The following is a 24692-nucleotide window of genomic DNA, read 5'->3' as shown; positions in this document are numbered from 1 at the left end:
ACTCCAACAGCAGTACACCGAGATACCTGGAACGTTTACTGGAAATATGTGCAACAAAATATTTGCCTAGGGGGCCAGGATGTTTAAATAAGCTAAGACTCAGTAAATAACCACACCACTCTACTTGGTAAAAACTGGCGCACCCTAATTCCTAAAATTCGTTTTGTTTACGGGCTTGAGCGCCAGATTAACACCGATCCGATAATATATAAACTTCAATTTAAGGAATTTTATCGTGCAGTATTTAATAATTAAATTCCGATAGTAATCTAAATTGCGCATTTTAATTACTAAGAATTATACAATTTATAGTACTGCCAAAGTGGGATGTGCTCTCTAATGTATTAAGCACAAATCTGTTTAATAAGTTTTAAATGTCTTCTCATACAAATATTTTAAAGTTGCGGGATCATTGGAAAAATATTTTTCAATTTATGAATTATAAATTTCAATTAAAAACTCGGAGAAACCAGAAAAAAATCGTCCGTCTTTTCTGAATAATTGGTTGTATGGGAGATGTATGTTATAATTTTCTGATTTTCATTATTTTGCCTGTCATTGTTAAACATGTATTAGAGAACAGTTTTGCAAAATAACGTGCTTTAAGCTTTTTAATTAAAGGCAGGAAAAAAAAACTGAATGATCGGTTGTATGGGAGATCTAGTTGGTACTTCTGTATTAAATTTTATTCAGATATCTCAAAAAGTGACGAAGAAACTTTTATAATCCCCAAAAGATAAACTTCGCCTTAAAAATCGCGCCTCGAAACCGGTTTTAGACCTGTAGTCTTTTAGGCAAAGTCATTTTCCGCATATACGATTTTATAGAAAACAAGTAAGGAAGGGCTAAGTTCGGATGTAATCGAACATTTTATACTCTCGCAAAGTCAAATGGTATACTCGTTTGAGATTTCATTGTGGATTGACTGATATTGTCGGTAGAAGGTCAACTATAGGCACTGGGGTCCACATATTTAGTACTTAGGGGCTTGAACAGTTTTAGTTCGATTTAGACAATTTTCGGTCACAAGGTGGCATACTTTAAACGCATTATTCACGCAAAGTTTTACCCCGATACAATCATTGTTGCTTGATTTGCATACTGGAGAGTGAAAGAATCAGATGGAATTTAAAATGGTGTTATATGGGGAATAGGCGTGGTTGTAATCCGATTTTTGCACTTTACCATAGAAATATGAGAAGAATGTTGTGTACCGAATTTGGTTGAAATTGGTTAAGCAGATCTCAAGATATGGGTTTTCACCTAAAAGTGGGCTGTGCCATGCCCACTGTCTAATTTTGAACGCGGTTCCTATAAAGTCATCTCATATCATCCCAGAGATTAAATTTAATGTCTCTGGCGTGTTTAGTGCTTGATTTATCGCGCTTTTAGTAGTTTTTAACAGTATCGTTATATGGGGAGCTGATTGCCACCCGATTTCAACTATTTTCACACCGTCAATAGAAGTGCTAAAAGCATTTGCTTCCAATGAATTTTGTTATAATAGCATTAGCGGTTTAGAAGATATGCACATTAAACCTATTAGGGGCGGGACCACGCCCACTTAAAACAAAAAATATAACTTCAGATGCCCCTCCCTAATGTGATCCTGTGTACCAAATAACAGTCTTGTATCTTATTGCGGAGCTTAGTTATGGCAATTTTTTTGATTTTGATTAATGGCGTTTTGTGGGCGTGGCAGTGGTCCGATTACGCCCATCTGCAATACCAACCGTCCCACTGTACCAAGAAACATGTCAACCAAGTTTCATAAAGATATCTCAATTTTTGCTCAAGTTAGAGCTTGCACGGGCGGACGGACGGACACCCGGATTTCAACTCGTCTCTTCGTCCTGATCATTTATATCTATGTAACCCTATATCTAACTCGATTAGTTTTAGATGATACAAACAACCGTTAGGTGAACAAAACTATTATACTCTGTACGATTAAATCAGAGAAATATATTAATTTACGTGATGCTACGAAATCGAAATCGAAATAATGTCGACCTACTTACTGTTTTACCGACAAGGCATGTGTAAAGTCCAAAATACAAGATGCTGTGCAAAGTCGACCAGATTTAGTTATTACTTTCCCATGTAAATGTATCGATATCAACAAACTTTTGTTACCTGGTCAATCACCCTGCGGTCGACATGACATAGCAACACGTGTGTTCAAGCAGAAACTTAAAGCGCATATGAACTTCATTGTAAAATGTCTTGTCTTCGGATTCGGATAAAGTTGACTCAATAATTTTCACAGAAATTCCTAACCCCGAGGTAAATCCAGAAGTATATAAAGTTGTGAAGAAGAACATAATTCAACATATCGACAATATAAGCTCGTAATGTTTTCCTCGTGCTTTGTTGCTTAATATAAATGCAGGCAATGATGGTTAGTCTTTATAACGTGGCCGTGGTATAAGATATGTAACAGTGAGGCGGTTTGGATACTCTTTTTTTCCAATTTTTTTCCTATACATGAAAGTCATCCTACTAAAGTTCATTTAGCTGTTCACCTGGAAAATGGACAATGAGTTTATTTCACGGCAGAAAACGCAGCGCAAAGAGCTAAACAACCACCGCTGTCAAGCTTCTTGCATTACTGGGAAATGCCAAAATATTTTACATGAAATGTGTCGTTGGAATTGTCAAGACTACCACCTCAATTTACAGCTCAATGTTGGTTCTGTGACAATTATGTTATACAATCTGAATCAGCCAAAATTGTGCAACGGAATAGACTCGTTATGAAAAATTTGATTAAAGCTACTATAATCATAGGAAAATTCATAGGAGAGGATGAATGAGCACAAAAATATCACCAATGCCAACTGACTTTTCTTTAGAATTTAAACGTGTCCAGTTTCCAGAGCGCCATGCATTCGGAATGACAATTAATAAATCCCAAAGCCAATCGTTAGAAGTGTGTGGAATAAAACTCGAATTGCCGTGTTTTCGAATAGGCAGTTGGGTGCTCAAGAGTCAGGAAACCATCGGCACTGTTTACTCTCCAGAAAGAAAAATTAAAAATATTGGACACCGAAAGGATTACAATAGCTATGAAGTATTTAATTGTAACTAAGTACTTATATGGTTTTAGTACAAAATAAATATTTTGTCTCTTTTTTTCTCATTAAGGACGTTATGTGTAACATTAACAGTACTTTATTGTTTCACGAAATACAACTACTATGAGTTTACTGGAAGTTTTAAATTTCTTTAGTCTACGACTGTACATGAGGCGGGCATAAACAGTAAAAGGCGGACATAGACAGTAAAAGGTAGGGTAAAACGTACCATAAATTAAGTAATTATTAACCGAAAAAATAAAGCCAAGTAAATATTTAAATCTTCATGACTAAACATTGTTAATTTTTTAAATAAGATAATAAAATCATCTTTTCGTTCTTTTGCCGTTTATGCCAAATTTTAATATATTGGATAACGATGGTGCTCAATTTTTATGTCATTCTTCTCTGCTAGGATTTTAATATTTACGAACTCGTTCTTAATTTCTTCTACGCCTTTTAGAATCGCAACATATTGCTACAGAGTAAAACAGTTAACATAACAATTGTTTGTATCACCTAAAACTTATGGAGATATATAAATGATAAGGATGACGAGACGATTTGAAATCCGGATGTCTGTCTGTCCGTCCGTCTGACTTGTAAAGACGAGTAGAATTCCGAGTGATTGTCTATCCATCCGTCCTTCCCTTAAAGCGATAACGTGAGTAAACATTATATATCTTGATGAACTATTGCTGCATATGTTCCTTGGAACCGAAGGAGAGTTGGTGTTGTAGATGGATGTAATCGGGCCATTGCCACGCCTACAAATGCCATTAAACTAAATCTTAGAAATTGCTATAGCTAATCTCCGAAGTAAGATATAACACTGTAATTTGATACAGAAGATCGTATTTGTAAGAAGCACTTGTGGGCTGAAAATTTTTAAAAAGTGAACATGGCTCCGCCCCCTAGTAAGTTTGATGTTCATATTTCACAAATCATTACAGGTATTTTATTAAATTTTTTTCGGGACAAAAATTCTTTACACCTCCTTTGACAGAGTGAAAATGGGTGAAATCGGATTAGAACCACGCCTACTCTCCATATAATGGTTATGTTGAAAATGTTGGTAGGAAGAGGCTTGATAGGAGACCGTGACAACATTGGACAATAGGCGTGGCTTCGCCCACCTTTAGGTGAAACCCGTATCTCAAAAACTACATTATTTTGACATTTCTATCTAAGAGCGTGAAAACTAGCGAAATCGGACCCGACCACACCTATATTCCATTTAACAGTTCTAAATTTCATCTGACTCTTTCACCTTACAATATGTAAATCAAGTACCAGTAAAGATATCGAATTAAAACTTTGCACAAATAATGTATTCAAGGCTTGGCTCCTTCCGTGTAAAAACAATCGAAATAAAATGATAACTTTTCAAGGCCACATGCTCCGAACAGGAGACCTGAGTACCTATGACTGATTTTACTGGCATACCTTAATACCACACACGATGACATAAAATGCGATTCTTCACCTCATTCGATACGCCCACGATCCCGTGCGCTATTATATTATATTTGGACAGTTCTCGTACCCGTTAAGCCATTACCACTATTCGATCAGTTCTCAAAATAATAATTTATAATTATTTATTTATAACAATAATAATAATTGGTTTTTATATTAAAATCTTGTACACGAAATTTATCGAATTTTTCTTTAAATTATTAACGCTCTTTCAAGTGGAGTGTCTGAATCGGTCCTTCAGGTGATGGCAAACTATTTAGACTTAATTTGTATATTATTAACTTATCATACATAGACTAAATTAGTTTTATAACTATATTTCACTTACCGTTAGGAAATATTATATTATATTAAAATAGTTTTCAAATAAGACATATCTGGCATAAACTCAATCAAAGAGGCTAAATTTATTATAATATATTGAGATGATGTGCAAAATGTCTTCCAGAGAATCGGAATTCAATACATTAGGAATATAGGGTTTGAATCAAGATCTATAGCAATTTCATTCATATTAAGCGCCTAATCCCACAATTTTAAGATGTCAATTTAGGCTTAGTAAAAATGGAGCATTACATGATATAACAATGTATATTGGTTATTGAACAATATTTCAAAAATAATTAAAACTTGGTTGCCGCAGTGCGAAAATTTCATACAAAATATAATCGGAATAGTGTTTTAACTTCGTCAACTGTGAAGAGATTATTTGAAAAATTCCGGTTCAATATAACCATTACAATCGAAAGACTAAAAAGTGCGTTTTCTATTTAACTGCAATCTTTCGTTAATTTTGGGCTACCCTTTATATATTTTATATGACTCATACACTGATCGATGTATTTGGAATATTTTCGGCATTAAACTATAGTACATATATCTAATAATATACGCTCAGTTAATTTTGTTCAGATATCTTACTTATTGACCAATATATGCGGTATAAAGGCAACCAGAAGTTTAAAGATTTATATTAAGAATGTATATGAGAAATAGGAGTAGTATTGACCCGATTTTATCCCTTCTTGGCAATAATACATATTAACATAAAAATATGCTCTCTGAGTTTCATTGAGGTATATTATATATATATATATTATTTATAATTTGAACAAAATGTCGGCTAAATGGCCACCACAACTCCGTTTGCCAATTTTTTATGACTCGCTGAAGCTTTTTGGCGATAGTGCGCTGAATGTTGTCTTCCGGCTTTTCTAGCGTTGCTGGTTGATTGGTGTTAACCTTTGATTTAACATACCCCCAGAAAAAATAATCTAGAGTCGTTAAATCGCATGATCTTTGCAGCCATTTCCCGATATTAACGAGTCGCCAAACTTTGCCCGTAATGTGTACGTGTTTAGACGTGAAATATGAAGCTGCGCACCATATTATTAGAAATAGCGATCGTCTACGTCGATTTCATTAAATTACGGTATATGTATATGGTATGGTTCATGATAGTCATTCGGATTTCAATTTGTCTCGGATTATTTATATATAAGTACATAACCTTATATCTAACAGAATTAAGTATTTTTAGGTGATACAAGCAACTGTTAGGTGAATACAACTATTTTATAATATTTATTTTTGGACACGGCTTATAATGCAAGAGAAGAAACTGTTGACTCAGATCTACCAGAAAATTTTAAATCCTCGGATTACGCCAATTATGAAAACTATTTAGACCAGTATGAATTAACAAAAGCTATGATTAACAATTATAGAAAGAAATATTTGTGTCAGATTAAGTCCAGTCAAAAAGATTATAAATTATTGAACAAGCTAAAATCCTGATTCAAGAATTATGGCTAAACGGAACCGACTGAGAAAAGTTCACAGTTCGCACACAATTTAACTGAAATTCCGTAGATAAAAATATCATAATACATAAACTCCTCCCTACAATGTCATACTCGTAAACTAACTCGACCACAGGCCTTAAACTAGTAGCTAAAACAGAAGTGGCTCTTATATAAACGCTAAGTCTACCACCACTTGAGCTCTGTGGCGCGGTGTTACTCATTCTAACCGGGTTAGAAAAATCACCACAAGCATGGAAGACTTATATTTCTAATCGAATGTCCCAAATACTTGATTTAGTAGAATCAGCCATTGGCGACACGTAGCCACTGCTGTTAATCATGTCGATCGAGGTACAAGAGGAACGGAATAATATAATCTTCTGATTCTTGGCCATACTCGTCCATGCGCAACATAATTGTCTCAGAAAGTCGAAAAATTATTCATACAATATTGGATGATACTGACATCCTTCAGCGGTTTTAATCGTTCCCCCGAGCCTCCCTTAGTAGTAGCCTAAATTCTCAAATTTGTAGAACAACTGAAAAATAAAGTTAAGGGATCACCAAACTCCCAATGCGATACAGTAAGGCGCCTTGATTTAAAAAAGTTAAAGGTCGTAGTAAAAACCAATCGCTGAAAGGCTATCCTAAAAATCGAGTTTGAGAAGTGTATCGACTATTGAATAAACTCAGTAAAGATTCTTAAATGTCTTACCGCTGGTGGGGAACAGAAAAGACCTTCATTGAGCTGAGAAATATTTCATTCTGGTTTTTATTTAATTTTTGACGGCTTTATATACAATTTTTAAAACTATCTCAACTAACTAAATATATGTGTAGGTTTATTACCTAAAATATGCTAACAATTATGCTGAATGTTTTATTGTTTTAATAAAAATCAAACGTGGAGATATGTAGACTTCCAGTTTATAAAATGTCCTGTTTTACTCAACTAAAATCTTGCTTTCGTTTCAAAAGCAATTCGCATGCTCTCAGAAACAATGTTATTGCCTGTAGGGCTACAAAGCTTTTTTTGTAACTGCGCAAATATCGAAAAAGCGAAAAGTTTAAGCGAAGTTGTAGCAGCGATAAAATACAAAGGGCCGAGTAATGATGCCATGTGTGGTCAGCTATTAGATTAACTTTATTTGCAAAACTCTTCTCCTTAAATAATATTCTAAGCAATATTTCAATACCGTTAAATACATAATTTCCACTAAGTACATAGTTTCGTTTTCTATTAGTGCATATATACATAAGTATGTTAGTTATATAAATTTAACAGTCCATAAAAGGAGAATAACCCAAGTACATACTTTATTTACTCTATTGCTCCTTCGTACAATATATAATGTAGTTATTGACAAAAAGAGAAATATAAAAGAATGGGAACGCAGCATTGCAAGAGGGGGCTTAGTACATGTTAAATGGGACTAGCTAATGTGCACAAACAAATATTCATGTAATTGCGTGGACGAAAACATAGCGGTAGCATAAATGTACAATACAAAGCAAGAGCAAGCAAGCAAATAAATATGTAAGTATATACACAATGCAAATACAATTATTAACTGCATTGAGGTGAATGACTTCTAGTGCTTGCCCTTGAATATTTTAGGCAAATAAATATGTAGAGAACAAGAAATAGCAAAAAGTGTATTAGAACATATGACCGTATAATGCATTGGTTCTCAATCGGTGACCCAACATCGCCAAATTCTCAGAAATCAGCACAGTCTGCTGTCATTATTTCCTCAAAATCTATGTGATGAAGAAATTTGTTGAAGTGGTGGTCGTAGATGGATAGTGTTTTAACCACATTTGTTCAAAATTTCCGAAGCTTGGAATCAAATATCAAAGAATGAAAAATACAGATTTTATCTAATTTATGACGGCTGGAAAAAGTCTCTTTGAAAAGTTAAACACCAAACTATAAAAAAATTGTGCAAATATGCTGGACTTAAAAGTCCATCCTATCTGGCTATCTCCGCAATCATCTAGATACATTTTCGGATAATTATAAAATTGTAGTGAGCAACAAGGAGTTCGAGTCCACCAAGATTTAAAAGTGGTAAAATACAGTTTATTAACATAGCTTTTCGATATCTGTCTCTCTGTATACTTCGATATATCCGTTTTGTTCAAAACAAAACTGACATTAAATATATCTGTTATCTTGTTACATGTTTTAGATTTTTTTGTATGTATAATAATGATAGAGATTTAATAATATCGAATTGTGAGCACAGATATGTCCAAAACCGATTTTATATCTAGGGCAACAAAATCACTGTATCTGTGGTATACATATGATATCTGAAGTTTCAATATGACTTTAATTATAAATGGTATAGAAATATATTTGTTACGAGCCTTATTTTAAGGAATAGTTTTGGTGATTGTTCCAGCATGTTAAAAGCGATCAGTAATGCACATCCATTCAATTTGTCGCTCGTGACGAGGTTTTACTTTTTTCGGATCCACTGCCCTTTCTTCGAGCTAATGGATAAAAATTCGCATAATTACAATTACATTGCGCACATTCAAATCACTTATGCTCATTGAAGAGCTTTTTGACGTTTCATTAATTTATTTTTACTAGGATCGCCAGTGGTCGAAATTCGATCTTCGCTGCAGATCCTTTTAATGGAAGGAACAATGCAGCTACTTTATCTTCAGCGTTCCAATTATTTGAAGATGCCGTCTTTTCGAATTGAAGCTTAAAAACGTGGAACGAAACAGTGCCATCAAAGCATGGAGGTTTTACCTTGGTACAAGCTGTTGACACAATTGGCCGATTTAATTGTATCTCGCGGAGACGATCTTTTAATTCATCCATTTCAGTTTTAATTTTATCCCGCTCTTCCAAAATCTGTGAGGACGCTTCTGCTATTTGTGAGGTCACCTGTGCTAATATACGGGCATCTTGCGCTGACGAGTGCAATTGGGATTGTTGTGTCAACATTTGTGATGACACCTCTGCTATTTGTTGGGTTATACGTGCATCCTGCTCTTTAAATTGTGTCGACATTTGCGTTGACATCTCTTTCCCCATCTGCGATATTGCAGCAAAAATCACGTTTATGTCCACAATCTTTGATGAGCATTGAGCCTCTTCCTTTTCTTCTATCTTTGTTGTCTCTTTCTCTAATTCCATGTGAAAGACATATTCCTCAGCATTAATGTTTTCAGCCTCCATGGCCTCTCTCAACCGTAATTGTAATTCAGTTTTTAATCAATTTGTCGCCAAACAAAGTTGCTCCAGCTCCTTTTTCAGTTGTGGAATCTTCAGATCGTTAAACTTTACCATTTTCAAATAATTATCTCCTTGGCAATTTATTTGACAATCCCACTTCTGACACCAAATGTAACGGATTTCTCGATAAATCGTCTAATATAACTCACTCTTGAGCTCGATCCTATTGGATTGTTAAATTAAAGTCCCAATTTAATGCTATACACTTATCTTTATTTCCAATTCAAACAACTTAACACTTATTGCTCGCTTTCGAACTTACAACTTACTGCTTATAGCTTAATTGCTCTTTACACTACAACACTCTAATTAGAACTGTGTCTGCTGCACAATCCGGCACCCCTTATATAGTAAATTTTTAACAAAAGTTCTCTACTGGAACATTCTGGCAACTACGAATTCGCTGTCTAGTTGCTTCTGGCAGTTTATGTCAATTCTGATTTGTTCTGGTACTCCTGTTCGCCACAATATATTGGATCAGTGGACTAGTAGCACGTTCCTCTAAGCGGATTTTTCAGTTTCAAAATAGATAAAGTCACAGGGAGCGAATGGCGAATGGTGGTTTGGTCCAAAATTCAGTCATGCTATTTAGAATGTAACGGCGCATTCAGGTATTTTGATACGAGGGAATCATTAGCACAACTTATACCCAAAACATTAACCAAATTATTTCAGACGATCCTTAAGAGATGTAGAGATCCTCTGCTTTTTCTCTGCTTCGATTTTGAATCATTGTTTCTTAACTTTCTTGATGTTATCGTCATTAACAGAGGTAGATGGGCGATTCCCATGAGAAATTTATTTGATGATTTTAAGTAGTTGTGTTCGTGATAAAGTCGACTCTCCAAAACATAAAATTTCAAAGAAAACTCCTTGTTAAATTTTTTTTCAATGGTAGAAATTGCCGGACAGACCTTTTGCGTCGTAAACAAACAGTTGTCAAACACATATGAATTAACATCTGGATATCAAACTTCACGCGAACATAAAAAATATTGCACTAATCTAACCAACAAATTTATCGATGCGGTTTGCATGCACAGTATAAACGTATTAGTTTGGGTCTAATTTAATATTGAGAGCATATGATGTCATATTATACATTTCAATTTTATTAGATACGTACACCGTTCAACAGGCAGTAAATCTCTTAGGATTTGGATGGTTTCACGTTAAACTATCACTTTTTGTTGGACTTTGTTGGATGGCCGACTCTATGGAAATGACAATACTTAGTATTATTGGACCAACAACGCAATGCGAATGGAACATATCTACTTACCAAAAAGCATTTATGACAACCATTGTATTTTTGGGAATGATCATTAGCCCTTCATTTTGGACTCAATTAAGTGATCGATATGGCCGTAAATCGGTAAGCTTAAATTAAAGAAAATAACGATTTAAATTAATACAAGTATATAAGTGATATAAAAAAATCTGAAGATTTTGTTATTAAATGCATATATGTATGTACATAACATATCTATTTATATGAAAATACGATTGTGTAAAAATTTTTTATTAGGTTTTTTTTTTTGATATTTTACTATCTGCATTGTTGAGTCTATAACAGTCTTTAACGGCTCTCAACAATATAGCTTACAGCAAAATATATTTATTATATTACATTATTTTTTAAGATAAACATGCAAATTGAATGCAGAAAACAAGTTGAAGTCAATGCTGTCTGGCTCACGTTTGCTCACTCGAGAACTACTTATGTTGATGCAATTCTTAGTTTAGTTGTTGTGTGGCTCCGGTGTTAAATTTTTTCTCGCTTTCTAACACTTCCAGTCTTAAAATATGTGTCTTTAGCTCGGCTTTTTGTTTAAATTCTTGGTTTTATTATAAAAAAAAATGAAAAAAAGAAGAGACGAGTTGAAAACCGGGTGACTGTCTGTCCGTCCGTCCGTGCAAGCTGTAACTTGAGTAAAAATTGAGATATCTTCATGAAACTTGGTACACATATTTCTTGGTACCGTAAGACGGTTGGTATTGCAGATAGGCGTAATCAGACCACTGCCACGCCCACAAAACGCCATTAATCAAAATCAAAAAAATTGCCATAACTAAGCTCCGCAATAAGATGCAAGACTGTTATTTGGTACAAAGGATCACATTAGGGGGGGCATTTGCAGTTGAAATTTTTGTTTAAAGTGGGCGTGGTCCCGCTGCTAATAAGTTTAATGTGCGTATCTAATAAACCGCTGAAGCTATAATAACAAAATTCACCTCTATTGACGGTGTGAAAATGGGTGAAATCGGGTGATACGCCCGCCCACTCCCCATATAACGGTACTGTTAAATATACTCAAATCGCGATAAACCAAGCACTAAAAACGCCAGAGACATTAAATTTTATCTCTGCGATGGTATGAGATGACTTTATAGGAACCGCGTTCAAAATTAGTCAGTGGGCATGGCACCGCCCACTTATAGGTGAAAATCCATATCTTGGGATCTGCTTAACCGATTTCAATCAAATTCGGTGCATAATGTTCTATTTATATTTCTATGTTATAGTGTGAAAATTGTTTCAATTCCATCTGATTGTTTCACTTTCCAGTATGCAAATCAAGCAAGAATGATTATATCGGGGTAAAACTTTGCGTGAATAATACGTTTAAAGTATGTCACCTTGTGACCAAAAATTGTCTAAATCGAACCAAAACTGTTGTTCAAGCCCCTAAGTACTGAATATGTGGACCCCAGTGCCTATAGTTGACCTTCTACCGAAAATGTCAGTCGATCCACAAAGAAATCTCAAACGAGTATACCATTTGACTATGCGAGAGTATAAAATGTTTGGTTACATCTTGTACTTGTTATTATAAGCTTTATAGAATAAAATTCGAAAAAATACAAATATACATTTACATATATGGAGGATGATTCTTGGTGTCCGTAGCGAATCGTGTCTGTCGAATCGCGAAGTCGTCTTCTGACTTTCGACTAGAGTAATAACATAAAACGCGTGGCTCGGTGTCTGATCGAAGTAAAAACATTGGTCGAATCGAATGAGAATTGTCTGCTGCGGGGACCATCCTTTTTGATAGGTGTGGTGTCTTCGTGTATGTTTTTTTTTGTATAGTATGAAAAAGCATCGAAAGCCGGAGTCTTTAGAACTTTAATCTGATAAACCTAACCTACTCCTATCTTATATCTCTCCCACGCAACTATTGTTTTACAGAGAACATACAACAATGAGAAGAAGCAGGTTCGACATCGAACATTTGTAAAATTTCAGTCGGGGAGATCATCCGTGGAATATTCGCGCAGAGAATGTTAATGAATAGAGAAGAGGCAAATGTTAAAAAGTACTAATTGGAGCTTTCTACAAGGGGGAACATCGAAAAATACAACTTTGAAACATTAGAAATACACTACGCAAAAAAAAGGCTATAAATAGACACAAAGAATGTTTCTTAAATGAATTATGCGCATGCTGACATTTACATTTGCATATTCCCAAAAATCATAATTTTTGTAATTTAAAATAATCCTTCAAATAATATAAGAGGATCATGGGTTAAAACAGAATTTACAATAAAATAAATAATAATAAACAAATTCTTCAACACATTTTTATGCGTTGCAGAAACAATATCGAATAGACAAAGGATAACAATAAAACAGAGGCTAAGCGGCCGCTTTCCACTTTTCTGGTGGATTAGGTCATAAGCGTGAAGGAGTAATGTCAATCAGAATACGAGTATTGATGTTCGAATCCTGAAACTCACGAAACTTAAATTTTATTTAATTTTTTATATTTTATTAATTGGAATCTCAATTCAATTACCTTAAAATCATATTTTACCTCCTGAGATAATTCAAATATTTCAGAAAAATATCTTTATATGTTTAGGTTTACTGAATTATTCCCTTATTTATGCGTATTTACACAAATGTGACAATCACATATTCATTCTTAAATACACGTACGCTGATGCTTGCTTCTTCTTGCCCCGCACAAACAATGACTTTTGTATACACTTTTTGCTTTTTGCCCGAAGCAAGTTGAACTATTGTTGGCAAAGAGTGGTCAGGGGGCAAACTGCCACATAATTATTTCAGATATATTTTTTAAATCGAATTTATTTTACAAACGATTATATGTTTGAATTTATCTGTATATATAATATATTTTTACGTGTATTATTATTATATAAGTCATTATGCATCGGTAATACAAATTAGGCAACATAATAACAGAATATGAATCTTCAGTTGAAACGTCTCTGTGCATGGTGGGACGCCATGGAAGTAACGACGTGCTCGCGCGTACATTGTGTTGTTGAAAAAAAGCAAATGACACATTTGGGGACAAACATTCAATTGTATATACATACATATGAGCTCGCATACATATTGACGCCGAATTTTGGGCATCGTCACGGAGTTGACAAAATTTGTTTCTAAAAGTATGGACAATCTTCATAACGTCGTATTTAGATAAAATGAGTTATATCGAAAAATCATAAAATAATGATAATAAGTCAACATATAAAAGCACTACATGGATTGTATTTAGAACCCATAGAAGTAATAAAAGATTTCGTATAAATGGCAATTTTATATAAATTTTATAATATAATGTCTTATATAATATAATGAATTATATGAAATAAATATTTCAAGCCGCTAATAAGTCCTTTCTGAAAATAATATCAGACAGATTCTTCAATTTGTGATTTTTAGTATCGATGTGAGGAAGCAGCTTGTGGGAAACATCAAATGCGAGGGGAATAGTAGGATCAATTGTAAAATAGAAATTTTGCTGATTCTTCAATTTTACTGAAACCCTTCAAAATTCAATTGCATTCATTTTACTTAAACTTCATTTTCGCGCATTTGCGGTAGGAATTCATATGAAAACCAAATGTGGTTGACCAGGCGCACAGAAAAAAGTGCAGTGCAGAGTTATAAACGGTCGAAGTTCGTTTTGTAGCTTACGCGCCTGCGTTTTTTGGCACTTGCGCGAATGTTTGATTTTTTACAAAACTCATATTGATGGACATACATACATATGTACATATTATATATGCAAAATATATTTGGACATGTGAATGAAGGAAAGGCAATTTCAAGAATTTAACATACAAATTAGTCATTTGAAACAAGTAAAAAATTATAATGTTTACACATTAGACTCTTCTTTTCAGATATTATCTGTGGTGCTAAGCACGATTTCTTATTGCAGCATAAAATTTTGCCTGAGTTCAAATGCTATCACATATGTTTTATTTATTTTTTAATTTTTATAAATCTTTTTTAGTAAATTTATTTTAATTTAATTTTAATTTTTCCCTCATTACATAAAGGTTTTTCAAAATCTATTATTATTATTTTTTTTTGATTTTTGTTATTCTAATTTTCCTTAACACGCATGCTAAGGAACATCTGCGCATGCATACATTTGCCGTTCCCTTTTAAGGTGGTGAAAATTTGCTTGGTGGTGTAGTTTATTGAGTTTGCTTAGAAAGAGGGGAAGGTTCCTTTTTGACGTGGTGTATTTTTAATTACGAACTTGCGCTTTTTCGATGTTCCCTTTTAATAATTTATATTTTAGCCAGCCAACATTTGCGCCTTCTCTATTCATTGACATTCTTTGCCCATACATTCATATTTATTTCATATTTTCGTAAATTTTTTTGTGCCCCTATTCTAACAAAAACTGATTGTATTAGTTTTAAATATAGTATAATGTGTTGGTAGAATTCTTTAAAGAAGTCATACAACAAAGAGAAAAAAAACTTCGTGATTTATATTTGCCATGTATGTATAATATGAATACGAGTAAATATCATATTCATATTTCTATGTCCTACCCTCACATGCAAAGTTTCCTGATTGTTATTTTCTGTTGCCGAACTGTTTTTTACATGATTCTGCTAAATAGTACCGAATATGAAACAAAATGATAAATTCCTAACTCGGTATTTTTCAGCTCTGTTAGCCGTTCAATCAAGCATCATGCAGAACTCGATTTGGGCCTTCTCATTGTTTTAAGTTCTCTGATTAAACCACCATGCTTTAGAATCTCATGCTACAGCACAGTTACCAGCTACAACAATATCATCAAAAAATCGCGGAAGATACTTAAATCTTACGGCTATATACTGCCCACCTCGTTTTAAAATTACAAAAAGCAAATTCAAAGGCTTTTTTGTTACTCTAGGACCCTCACGTCTAATTAATCCGAAAGGGAGGCAACTGTATTACACTATTCTCAATAAACAAGACAACCTTGACACAATTTCTACTCAGAAATCCTGCGGTTTGTGTAATCATACGCTTTTATATGATACTGGTACGTGACAACCATCGACCTTGTTAAATCCAGATACCTACATCGGCCTCCGAATTTATTTACAAGTAAACATTTAGTCTTTAGAAAATAACACTTACTGTAAGGTTAATAATTTTCTTATTAAGGGCATCACCAGATAGCACAGTACTGCATAGGCAGGTATGGCTCACCGCAAAGGCCTGACCCACGAAAGTTCTAATTAAACTGAGAAAGCAGAACGGCTGCGTAAAAGCGAAACTAGGGCAATGAACAGAGTATAATTACAGTGAGATGCAAAAGCCAATAGGCTAAGCTTACCTTGCGAAAAATAACTTAACGGTAGTTCCCCAAGATAGATAAGAAGCTGACGAAGTTCAAGGGTTAAGTACGAATGCGTACCGTACATTATCTACAGTATCTGTTCCAACCGTGGGTCAGTGTGAGCAGAAAACACAAAATATTGCCAGTTGTCTCTATCCTTTGCAAGGTGTCGACAGTTGGATAGCCCAGGTGCAGACAGGTCGCTATGCACTTGGTCCTTCAATTGGATGAGTAAGCGCCCTTGATTCCTCTGTCTATCCATGGGTCTCAAGTCGAAGGAGCTTTTCGCTGGAGCATCATCTTCAATGCGAATGGCATGGCCTAACCAGCGCTTTCCTTGGATTTTTATATGCTTAACTTTAATGTCGCCGTAGAGCTCAAACAATTCATCGGTCCATCTTCTTCGATATCCATAGATCAAGCGGACGGCTCCAAAGATCTTGCGTATAACAGTTTTCTCGAAATCGGTTCGAAATCGTCCATGTTTCTGCGCCGTTTGAGATACTTATGAAGTCCTTAATTTTTTAAATGTATAAAAATTCCCAGATCATCACGATTTATTAATCCGGAAAAGATTTAACACAGCCGTCTCCTTACTGACCAAAAAATTTCCTACCCTGCCTTTCCAAAATTCAGTACCCTCCGGTTAATTGATTTTCTCACTTATTTGAATCACTTGATCGGTCAAAAATATATTTCATACAAAATACGAGTAAATTTTCCCGCTTAATTGAACCCGGTTAATTGATTTCCCCGCATAATTAGTCAAAAATATGTGTTATTGGCAAAAATATACCTTTAATTTTCCCTGATATTTGCACAAAAAAAACTTTCCTTAAAAAAATAATCTGACATTGCCGCACATATGTACAATATGTATCAGTTGGCATATCTGCAAAGTAATTGAAAATATATGTTTATTGGTGAAGATATTTTGAAGGTGCTGATGTTGAGGAGCACGAAAAAGAAAATGATCCTCCAATACCTTCCTCAATAATATGAATGGTTTTTGTTCCTTAAGTTTATTTTATTTTTTATAACAATGATCTCTAAATATATAAGTGCATTGTCTTGTTTTTGTTCCTTACATCTTTTCCTTTTCAAGTGAAAAATATTATTTAAATATTAGTAAAAACTAAATAAATACATAAAGGGCACTTCTGAATTTTTTAATGGTTAGTGGCTCAATGATGGCTTTCCACCACAATACACTACACAAAAACAAGTAAGGAAGGGCTAAGTTCGGATGTAACCGAACATTTTATACTCTCTCAAAGTCAAATGGTATACTCGTTTTAGATTTCTTTGTGGATCTTGCCGCCTTGTTCTATGTTGACCGATATTTTCGGTAAAAAGTCAACTATAGGCACTGGGATCCACATATTCAGTACCTAGGGGCTTGAACAGTTTTGGTTCGATTTAGAGAATTTTTGGTCACAAGGTGGCATACTTTAAACGTATTATTCACGCAAAGTTTTACGCCGATATAATCATTGTTGCTTGATTTGTATACTGAAAAGTGTAAAAATCAGATGGAATTTAAAATGATGTTATGTATTATGTACCGAATTTGGTTGAAATCGGTTAAGCAGGTCTCAAGATATGGATTTTCACCTAAAAGTGGGCGGTGCACTTTCCACTGTCTAATTTTGACCGTGGTTTCTATAAAGTCATCCCAGAGATAAAATTTAATGTCTGCTCGTATGCTACCTGGCAGTACATATATACTCAAAGTCCACATTGGCATCGATCCTAGAATACCCCTTGTTCCTTTGTACAAAAATATAAAAGCATATCACATGCACAAAATATACGTACTTATATACAATGCGCATTGATCTTTTCAACGAGCTCTCAATTGCACAAAACAAAAATACATACATACAAATCCATAGTACCTATATGCCACAACATAAGGACATAAAAATTATAATTAAATAAAAAGTGCGTACTTGCTTGTTGCTTTTATATCTTAAAATAATAATAAGAATAAAAAAAAATAAGTTCAGCAGCTCTTGCTTACAAGTATATGTGCAAAAAATAGAAAAATTTAACTCAATACCGATCATCCATTTTGGATTCATTCTTACAATGAACGTTTTAAAAAGACTCCAAATGTTTAAAAATTAACAGTTCTACTTTTCCTAACCTGTTCCGATGAAGTTTCTCTTATTATCCCCTAAATATAGTCCCCAATACTGTATACTGGCCTGGGTAACGTTGAGAGACCATTGTATCTTGATGGAAGATGGAGGAAATCGACAAAAGGCTCCACAAAAACTGACGGCTCAGGAAAGCTAATAGAAAAGGTCGACACCAAAATCAGGAAAAAAAGACAATCGGAAGCTGTCATTATTAAGCCAACAAACAGCTACGCAGATGTCCTCAGGGATATAAAACGAACTTTAAGCCCGACGAAACAGAAGTCAAAATAAAAAGGTCCAGGTGGCAAGCCCGAATTCCTTCGAATTTTTAAAGAGCACTTTAAAAGAGAGCGCATCAGTAGCCGACCTTAAACCAAAGACCACATTGGAAATTAGAGACCTCGATTACCTAACCACAAAGGAAGAGTTGCCGTCTACGACTAAAGGAAGCTATTGAAAGATGTTTCCACTGTTTCGGATCAGGACACCTAACGTGGGACAACAAGCTTCCAACTTGCTACCTATGCACAGAGTGGAGAGTGGAATATGGATAGAAGACAGAAGTGGCAACACCTCGACCTGGGTTCCCTCCAGCAGCAAAATAGTCACCTCGGGAAGAGAAAACGAGAATGCTTTCGTCTGGACCAAATGCGATCTCTGCACCATAATAAACTGCTACTTAACCCCTATCGATAATATTCATGACTTCCAAGCCAAAGTAGACAGCATAGATGACACAGCCCGAGATTTTAACTCAAAAGCTATTAAATGGGGAATGCGAATCACTGACTCCAGAGGTAAACGCATACTTCACATGGCCGCCAGGCTCGGCGTTATGGTACTCAACGCGGGAGCAGCAACGGCATTTAGAACAGGCTGCTAAAAAACTACACCAGATATCACACTAGCGTCAGAGCGCATAGCAAATATAGTAAAAGGCTGGGAGGTTTTGGAAGATTATACTGGCAGTGACCACCAGTACATAACCTTTGAAATAGACTCCCAAGACCCAGTCACACAAAACAGATCACACGGTGCTATGAGAAACTGGAACGTCTCTAAACTTAATAGCGACGCACAAATCTCAGAAATTGATAAACATGACTTCCAAAAAAACGAAATAAAGGACGTAAGAGAAAACGTAAAGGAGACCAAGAGGCTCACTCAAGCATGCAATAGAGGAATGCCTCGCATCCAAAGCAGGAGACAAAAACGCGCTGCATACTGGTGGATAGAAAGCATTGCTCAGTTAAGAAGAACGTGCCTTCACTTAAGAAGGGTCTACACAAGAAACAAAGGCAGAGGTAACGCAACAACAAAAATTTATAATTTTCACACCTCGAAGAAAGGACTAAAGTGGTTAACGAAATTAGCAAAAAAAGCAAAATGAGAAAAGCTTCAAAAATACTTAAACATAAAGCCGTGGAGTTTAGGGTTCAAAGTCGTTATGAAAAAATTAAGTGGCAGGGCCCCATCCCCCCAACTGAACGCACATAAAATGGACAAAATTGTTAACGCCTTATTTCCTACACATGAAATAAGAGCCCAAACAAGACCGACGGAAGCACCCAACGACGCACCCCTCTTTACCACCAAATAGCTGCAAATGGCGGCAAAGAAATTTAACCAAACAAAGCACCCGGAACAGACAGACGACGCTGAACACACATTTTTCAAATACATACGCTGGCAATCGCAAGGAAATAGGCTCCATACTTTGGTCGGCCCTTGAATGCGGACAACATCATAATTGTCATGAGGAAAACTGAAAGAACGTGAAAAATTCCATAGAGAACGTACTGCGGATAAAAAAAACGAGACCTAAACACAGGTATACTCTCGCAACATGTTGCTACAAAGTATACCCGTTTTTTTTTACTTAATGGTTGTTTGAACCAAAAATAATCGAGATAGATTAAAGTTATATGAATATAAATGATAAGGGTAACGATACGTGTTTAAATCCGGGTGACTCTGTCCGTACAAGCGATTACTTGAGTGTTATTACTAAGCCCCAAATTAAGATTCAAAACTGTAATTTGGTGCAAGGAATCTCAGTGGTAAGGGCCACTTGTGGACTAAACATTTTTAAAAAATGTACATATCTCCCAAACCACTGAAGCTATCTCAACCAAAATCGCTAAAAAGAAGTCTTTCTGGCATTTCTTTATACACTGTGAAAATGGAGAAAATCAAATATAAACGACCACACCCCATATAGCGGTTATGTTGAAGATTACTATCATAACTCACAGAATAAAAGAGCCCCAAGATGACAGGGAAGGGCTTTATGAAATCCTATGTCTTAGGAACTACTCAACCATTTTAATCATACAATGTGAAAATGTGCGAAATCGGTTGACAACCACGCTTACTTTCCGTATGACAAACTTTTAAATTCTATCTGACTCTTTCACTTTACAGTATATCAATGCAGTTATTAGGGAAAAACTTTGCATATAGCGTCCTCAAAGTATTTGATCTAACGCACAAAAATTGTCGAAATCGGACTATACATTTTCAAGGCCCTAGACACCAAATATGTGGTCGAACATATCGGTTAGTCTATGAGTTCTAGTATTAAAATTTAGGGAGAATATTTTTATGCCCTTGTGCCTAATATAAATTTCGTACTTCCAGTTGACTTTACACCGCATCTATTGGTCAATATGTAATAAACCTTAATGAAATTCCGAAAGAATCTCTTTCTAATAATAAAGTATCTTTTTGCCTGTGTTTGTAAATAATGGATGCAATATGTCCTACTTTTAATTGCTTTGCGAGAGTATAAAATGTTCGCTATTGATAGTTACAGGGTATAAAATTATGAAACAAATTGTTCATCTACAGTTTGCGAACACATACTGTCGTACACAACGAGCGATGCAAGCGACACTATCTTTCGTGCGCAAAAGCAAATATTTTTGGTTTGTAATCGTCCTTTCCCGTATATGCGAAAAACAAATTTCGTTTTGTTGACATGTGTTATGGATGAAATAAATGAAGAGCTTGCAGTTAATTTATCAGTTATACAAAGGACTTTTTCAACAGATGTTTAGAGTCTTAGGGATATTACTAGATTGCATTCAAACTCACAACATGTTGATTTTTCAAAGCTTAAAACTTTCAACTTTCGTCATATCAAATAACTTCAATTTTGAAAAAATGCTTCCAAGTCCCACAGAATTAAGAATACGTATCCAGGTAAAAAAGGTTATAATCTAAGTTCTAACTGGTTTATTGTTTGCTTCATATTATATACCATATTGCGGGCTACTTCTGATGATATGGAGTATGTAGACAATGTGGTTGTCGATAACGACGAAGAACTGGATGAAATTTCTCTGCATAAAATCTGAAGCAAGAGACAAGCGCAAATGTATTTATACAATTAGCAATTGATTATTTAAATGTTTAAAATAGACTACACATGTTTAGCAGGTGGAGACTTTCTTTACAATATACAAACTATAGGCCGTATATACATATGTATATATTAGGTCAACTTTCGTTGTTGATTTACGTGAGTACCTGCCGGCGACGGCCTTACCTCACGGTGTTCCAAAACACAACGTATCAATACAATGCGTTGATAAGCGCCCCAAGCAATACGAGCTATTTGCAAGTATTTATTTGGATACCAGTGGCAGTGTGTCTGGGTCCACACTACCATCTTGGTATGATTCGAGGCCGATCTAAAACCTCTTCCGTTTTCGGGTACGGAACCCAGTTGCTTTTTGCAACTTTATTTTAGAACTGAAAAAACAGTTAGGCTGAATTTTCAGTTCTTCCTGCATTTAGGTTTCAACCACAGACACCACGAATCTCCCCAAAGGGGCCATAACCCAATGAGCAGATTGGACCGAAGTCCAAGGGCTTTCTGCTCCCCGTGGTACCAGAAAGTCTCCGGTAAGACTGCGTAGCCGAAACTACTGCCAGTTGAGCAACCCATTACTCAATGACTGGTGACATTTGTCGCTTGAACTTCAAATGTCTTTTTATTTGCTTTTTCATTTAAAGTATATAATATCAGTTCAAGCTGAGTATTATAGCACTATTTCTGACATACTATGCTGATATTACTGAGCAAGGTACATAATAACAGTCATAGTGCATTTGGCTTTTAGTCGCCTTTTACGACAGGCATGTCTTACCGCGGGTAAATTCTTACCCCTACCCGCAGGGGGAATATATTAGGTCAAGTAAAAAGTCCGCTTGAAGGCAGCACTCATCCAGAAGAGGCCATTTTTGATCAACAGAGGCCGAATTGTGTTCCATCAGGACAACGCCACACACGTCTTTGGTGACGCGCTAGAAGCTCCGGGAGCTCGGATGGGAGGTCGTAATGCACCCACCTTATAGTCCGGACCTGGCACCAAGTGATTACCATCTTTTCTTGTCCATGGCGAACGCTCTTAATGGTGAGAAGTTGGCCTCAAGAGAGGCCTGTAAAAATTGGCTCTCCCAATAGGGACGCAGTATTACGAGAGGGGTATAATGAAGTTGGCATCTCGTTGGCAACAAGTTTACGAACAAAACGGCACATATTTGATTTAAATCGGACAAATGTACACAAAGTTATCATCTTTTGAAAAATCAATAAAAAACCGAACGAACTTTTTACTTGACCAATTTTAGTATACGTACATACATATGTACATCAAGTATACCAACTCCATTTTTGATATATATAATTCTAATTTTTTCTTGCATTTCCGTATCGTGCCTTAGTTGATTCTTCTCAAATTGCAGTCTTCTGTCTTTAATATAAATTTTTAATGTGCTTTAACAAAGAGCTTCGAACAAAGAGCCAACATAAAATTTTGTTTTAAAATTGGTAAAACTTTTACCGAAACGTTTCAATTGATGAAACAAGTTTATGGCGATGATTGCCTATCTCGTAGCAGAGTGCACGAGTGGTTTCAACGTTTTCAAAGTGGTCGTGAGGACATAAATGAGAAATGAGCCGAAACCCAAAAAATCGCGTCTGGAGAAGTCAAAAGTGAAAACAATGCTGATTTGTTTTTATGATTCCAAGGGTATTGTCCACAAAGAATTTGTTTCACCCGGCCAAAACGTTAATGCGGTATTCTACCTTGGAGTTTTGAAGCGTTTGGTGCGCCGTATTCGACGTGTTCGGCCCGAATATCGCGAAGATGGAAGTTGGCGTTTGTTGCACGTTAATGCGCCGTCTCATCGACCGACGCTTGTGGCTGATTATTTGGGCAAAAATCACATTTTAACAATCAACCACTCCCCGCATTCACCTGATATGGCACCCTGCGACTTCTATCTTTTCGAAAAAATGCATTTGCCGATGAAAGGAAAGCGTTATACAGACGTGGAGGCCATTCAAAAGGTTTGCAGCGGCATACTGGCGGCCATACCGGGCAACGAGCTAAACCACTCGTTCGACATGCTTTTGGACCGTGCAAAATGCTGTTTTAAAGCAGAAGGAGACTATTTTGAATAAAATTAATTGATTTTGCCGATAAAACCATTTGTTCTGTCTGTTTTTTAAAAGTCCTGTTTACTTTGGAACGCAACTTGTTTAAGTTATGGTGATATGCGAAATTCTGAAATTCTCTTTTTACTATGAGTGGCTTATTGGTTGGAGTATTATCAGTGAGCTACGCAGCAACAACACTGTGGTGTAACATTGAGTCACTAACCGATTACCTCTCCCACTGGCGTCAACCGCAATGCGGACTTTAGGAAATCGGTTCACTCATTAACATTGAAGCTGAGCTTTGATGAGCATGATATAAAAAAAGCAAAGAGCAGAATAAATTAGACGGCAAACGGAAGAAGTCGTGCAAACAATTAATTTGTAATATCATTAACTTTAACTGGCGCCCAACGTGGGGCATATCGAACAACGACAATTTCCATAGTGAAAGCATAATCGGTGGAGCTCCAGTATCCTAACCCATAACTTCGTGGAATCCTGTAGTTGAATTCTGCAACCCTTCCTCACATCGAATAAAAGGAAAATTCGAGCAACAATCAAGTCAACACTGTACGTGTGTCTGGCGAATTGACGAAGGATGTTAAAACTAAGTAAAACGAACGAGGATATTTATTTAACATTCAATTAAGAATTTTTGTAAGTTGGTCCTTAAAATTTGTAAAAGTGAAAAAAAACGTTGTTATACAGAATTTATTTATCAATTAATATTTTTACCGTGGAAATTTAACACGCGAGAATTCTTCTGGAACACGTGTTCATAAGATTATTGGGGCAAATATCGCGTAACCTAAAACTAATTTCGAACCTCTTTTTCAATCAAATTTTTGCAATTCTTTATCCTTTATCCT

The 24692-nt window shown here is 35.4% G+C and overlaps 1 protein-coding gene and 1 long non-coding RNA gene across 9 annotated transcripts in view; one reads left to right on the top strand and one right to left on the bottom strand.

Annotated features, from left to right (window-relative positions):
- Positions 1–24692, top strand: part of LOC118680134 (synaptic vesicle 2-related protein) — a 337472-nt gene that overhangs the window by 62744 nt on the left and 250036 nt on the right. For all 5 annotated transcript variants that reach the window (XM_070109220.1, XM_070109222.1, XM_070109221.1 and 2 more), the window contains exon 3: positions 10736–10992. In XM_070109220.1, the coding sequence (XP_069965321.1) occupies positions 10736–10992 (257 nt within the window). The remainder of the gene's footprint in view (positions 1–10735; positions 10993–24692) is intronic.
- The window catches only part of LOC118680150 (uncharacterized), a 122417-nt gene that overhangs the window by 55827 nt on the left and 41898 nt on the right, over positions 1–24692 (bottom strand). For 3 of the 4 annotated variants that reach the window (XR_011396274.1, XR_011396276.1, XR_011396275.1), the window contains one exon: positions 10744–10997. This is a non-coding gene — a long non-coding RNA (uncharacterized lncRNA). The remainder of the gene's footprint in view (positions 1–10743; positions 10998–24692) is intronic. The other variant, XR_004975659.2, reaches the window with a different exon arrangement.

Source organism: Bactrocera oleae, chromosome 4 (genome assembly GCF_042242935.1).
Source record: "Bactrocera oleae isolate idBacOlea1 chromosome 4, idBacOlea1, whole genome shotgun sequence".
In the NCBI taxonomy this organism is placed as follows: Eukaryota; Metazoa; Arthropoda; class Insecta; order Diptera; family Tephritidae; genus Bactrocera; species Bactrocera oleae.
The sequence above is the reverse complement of the archived record's forward strand: the minus strand, read 5'-3'. Positions and strand labels throughout refer to the sequence as shown.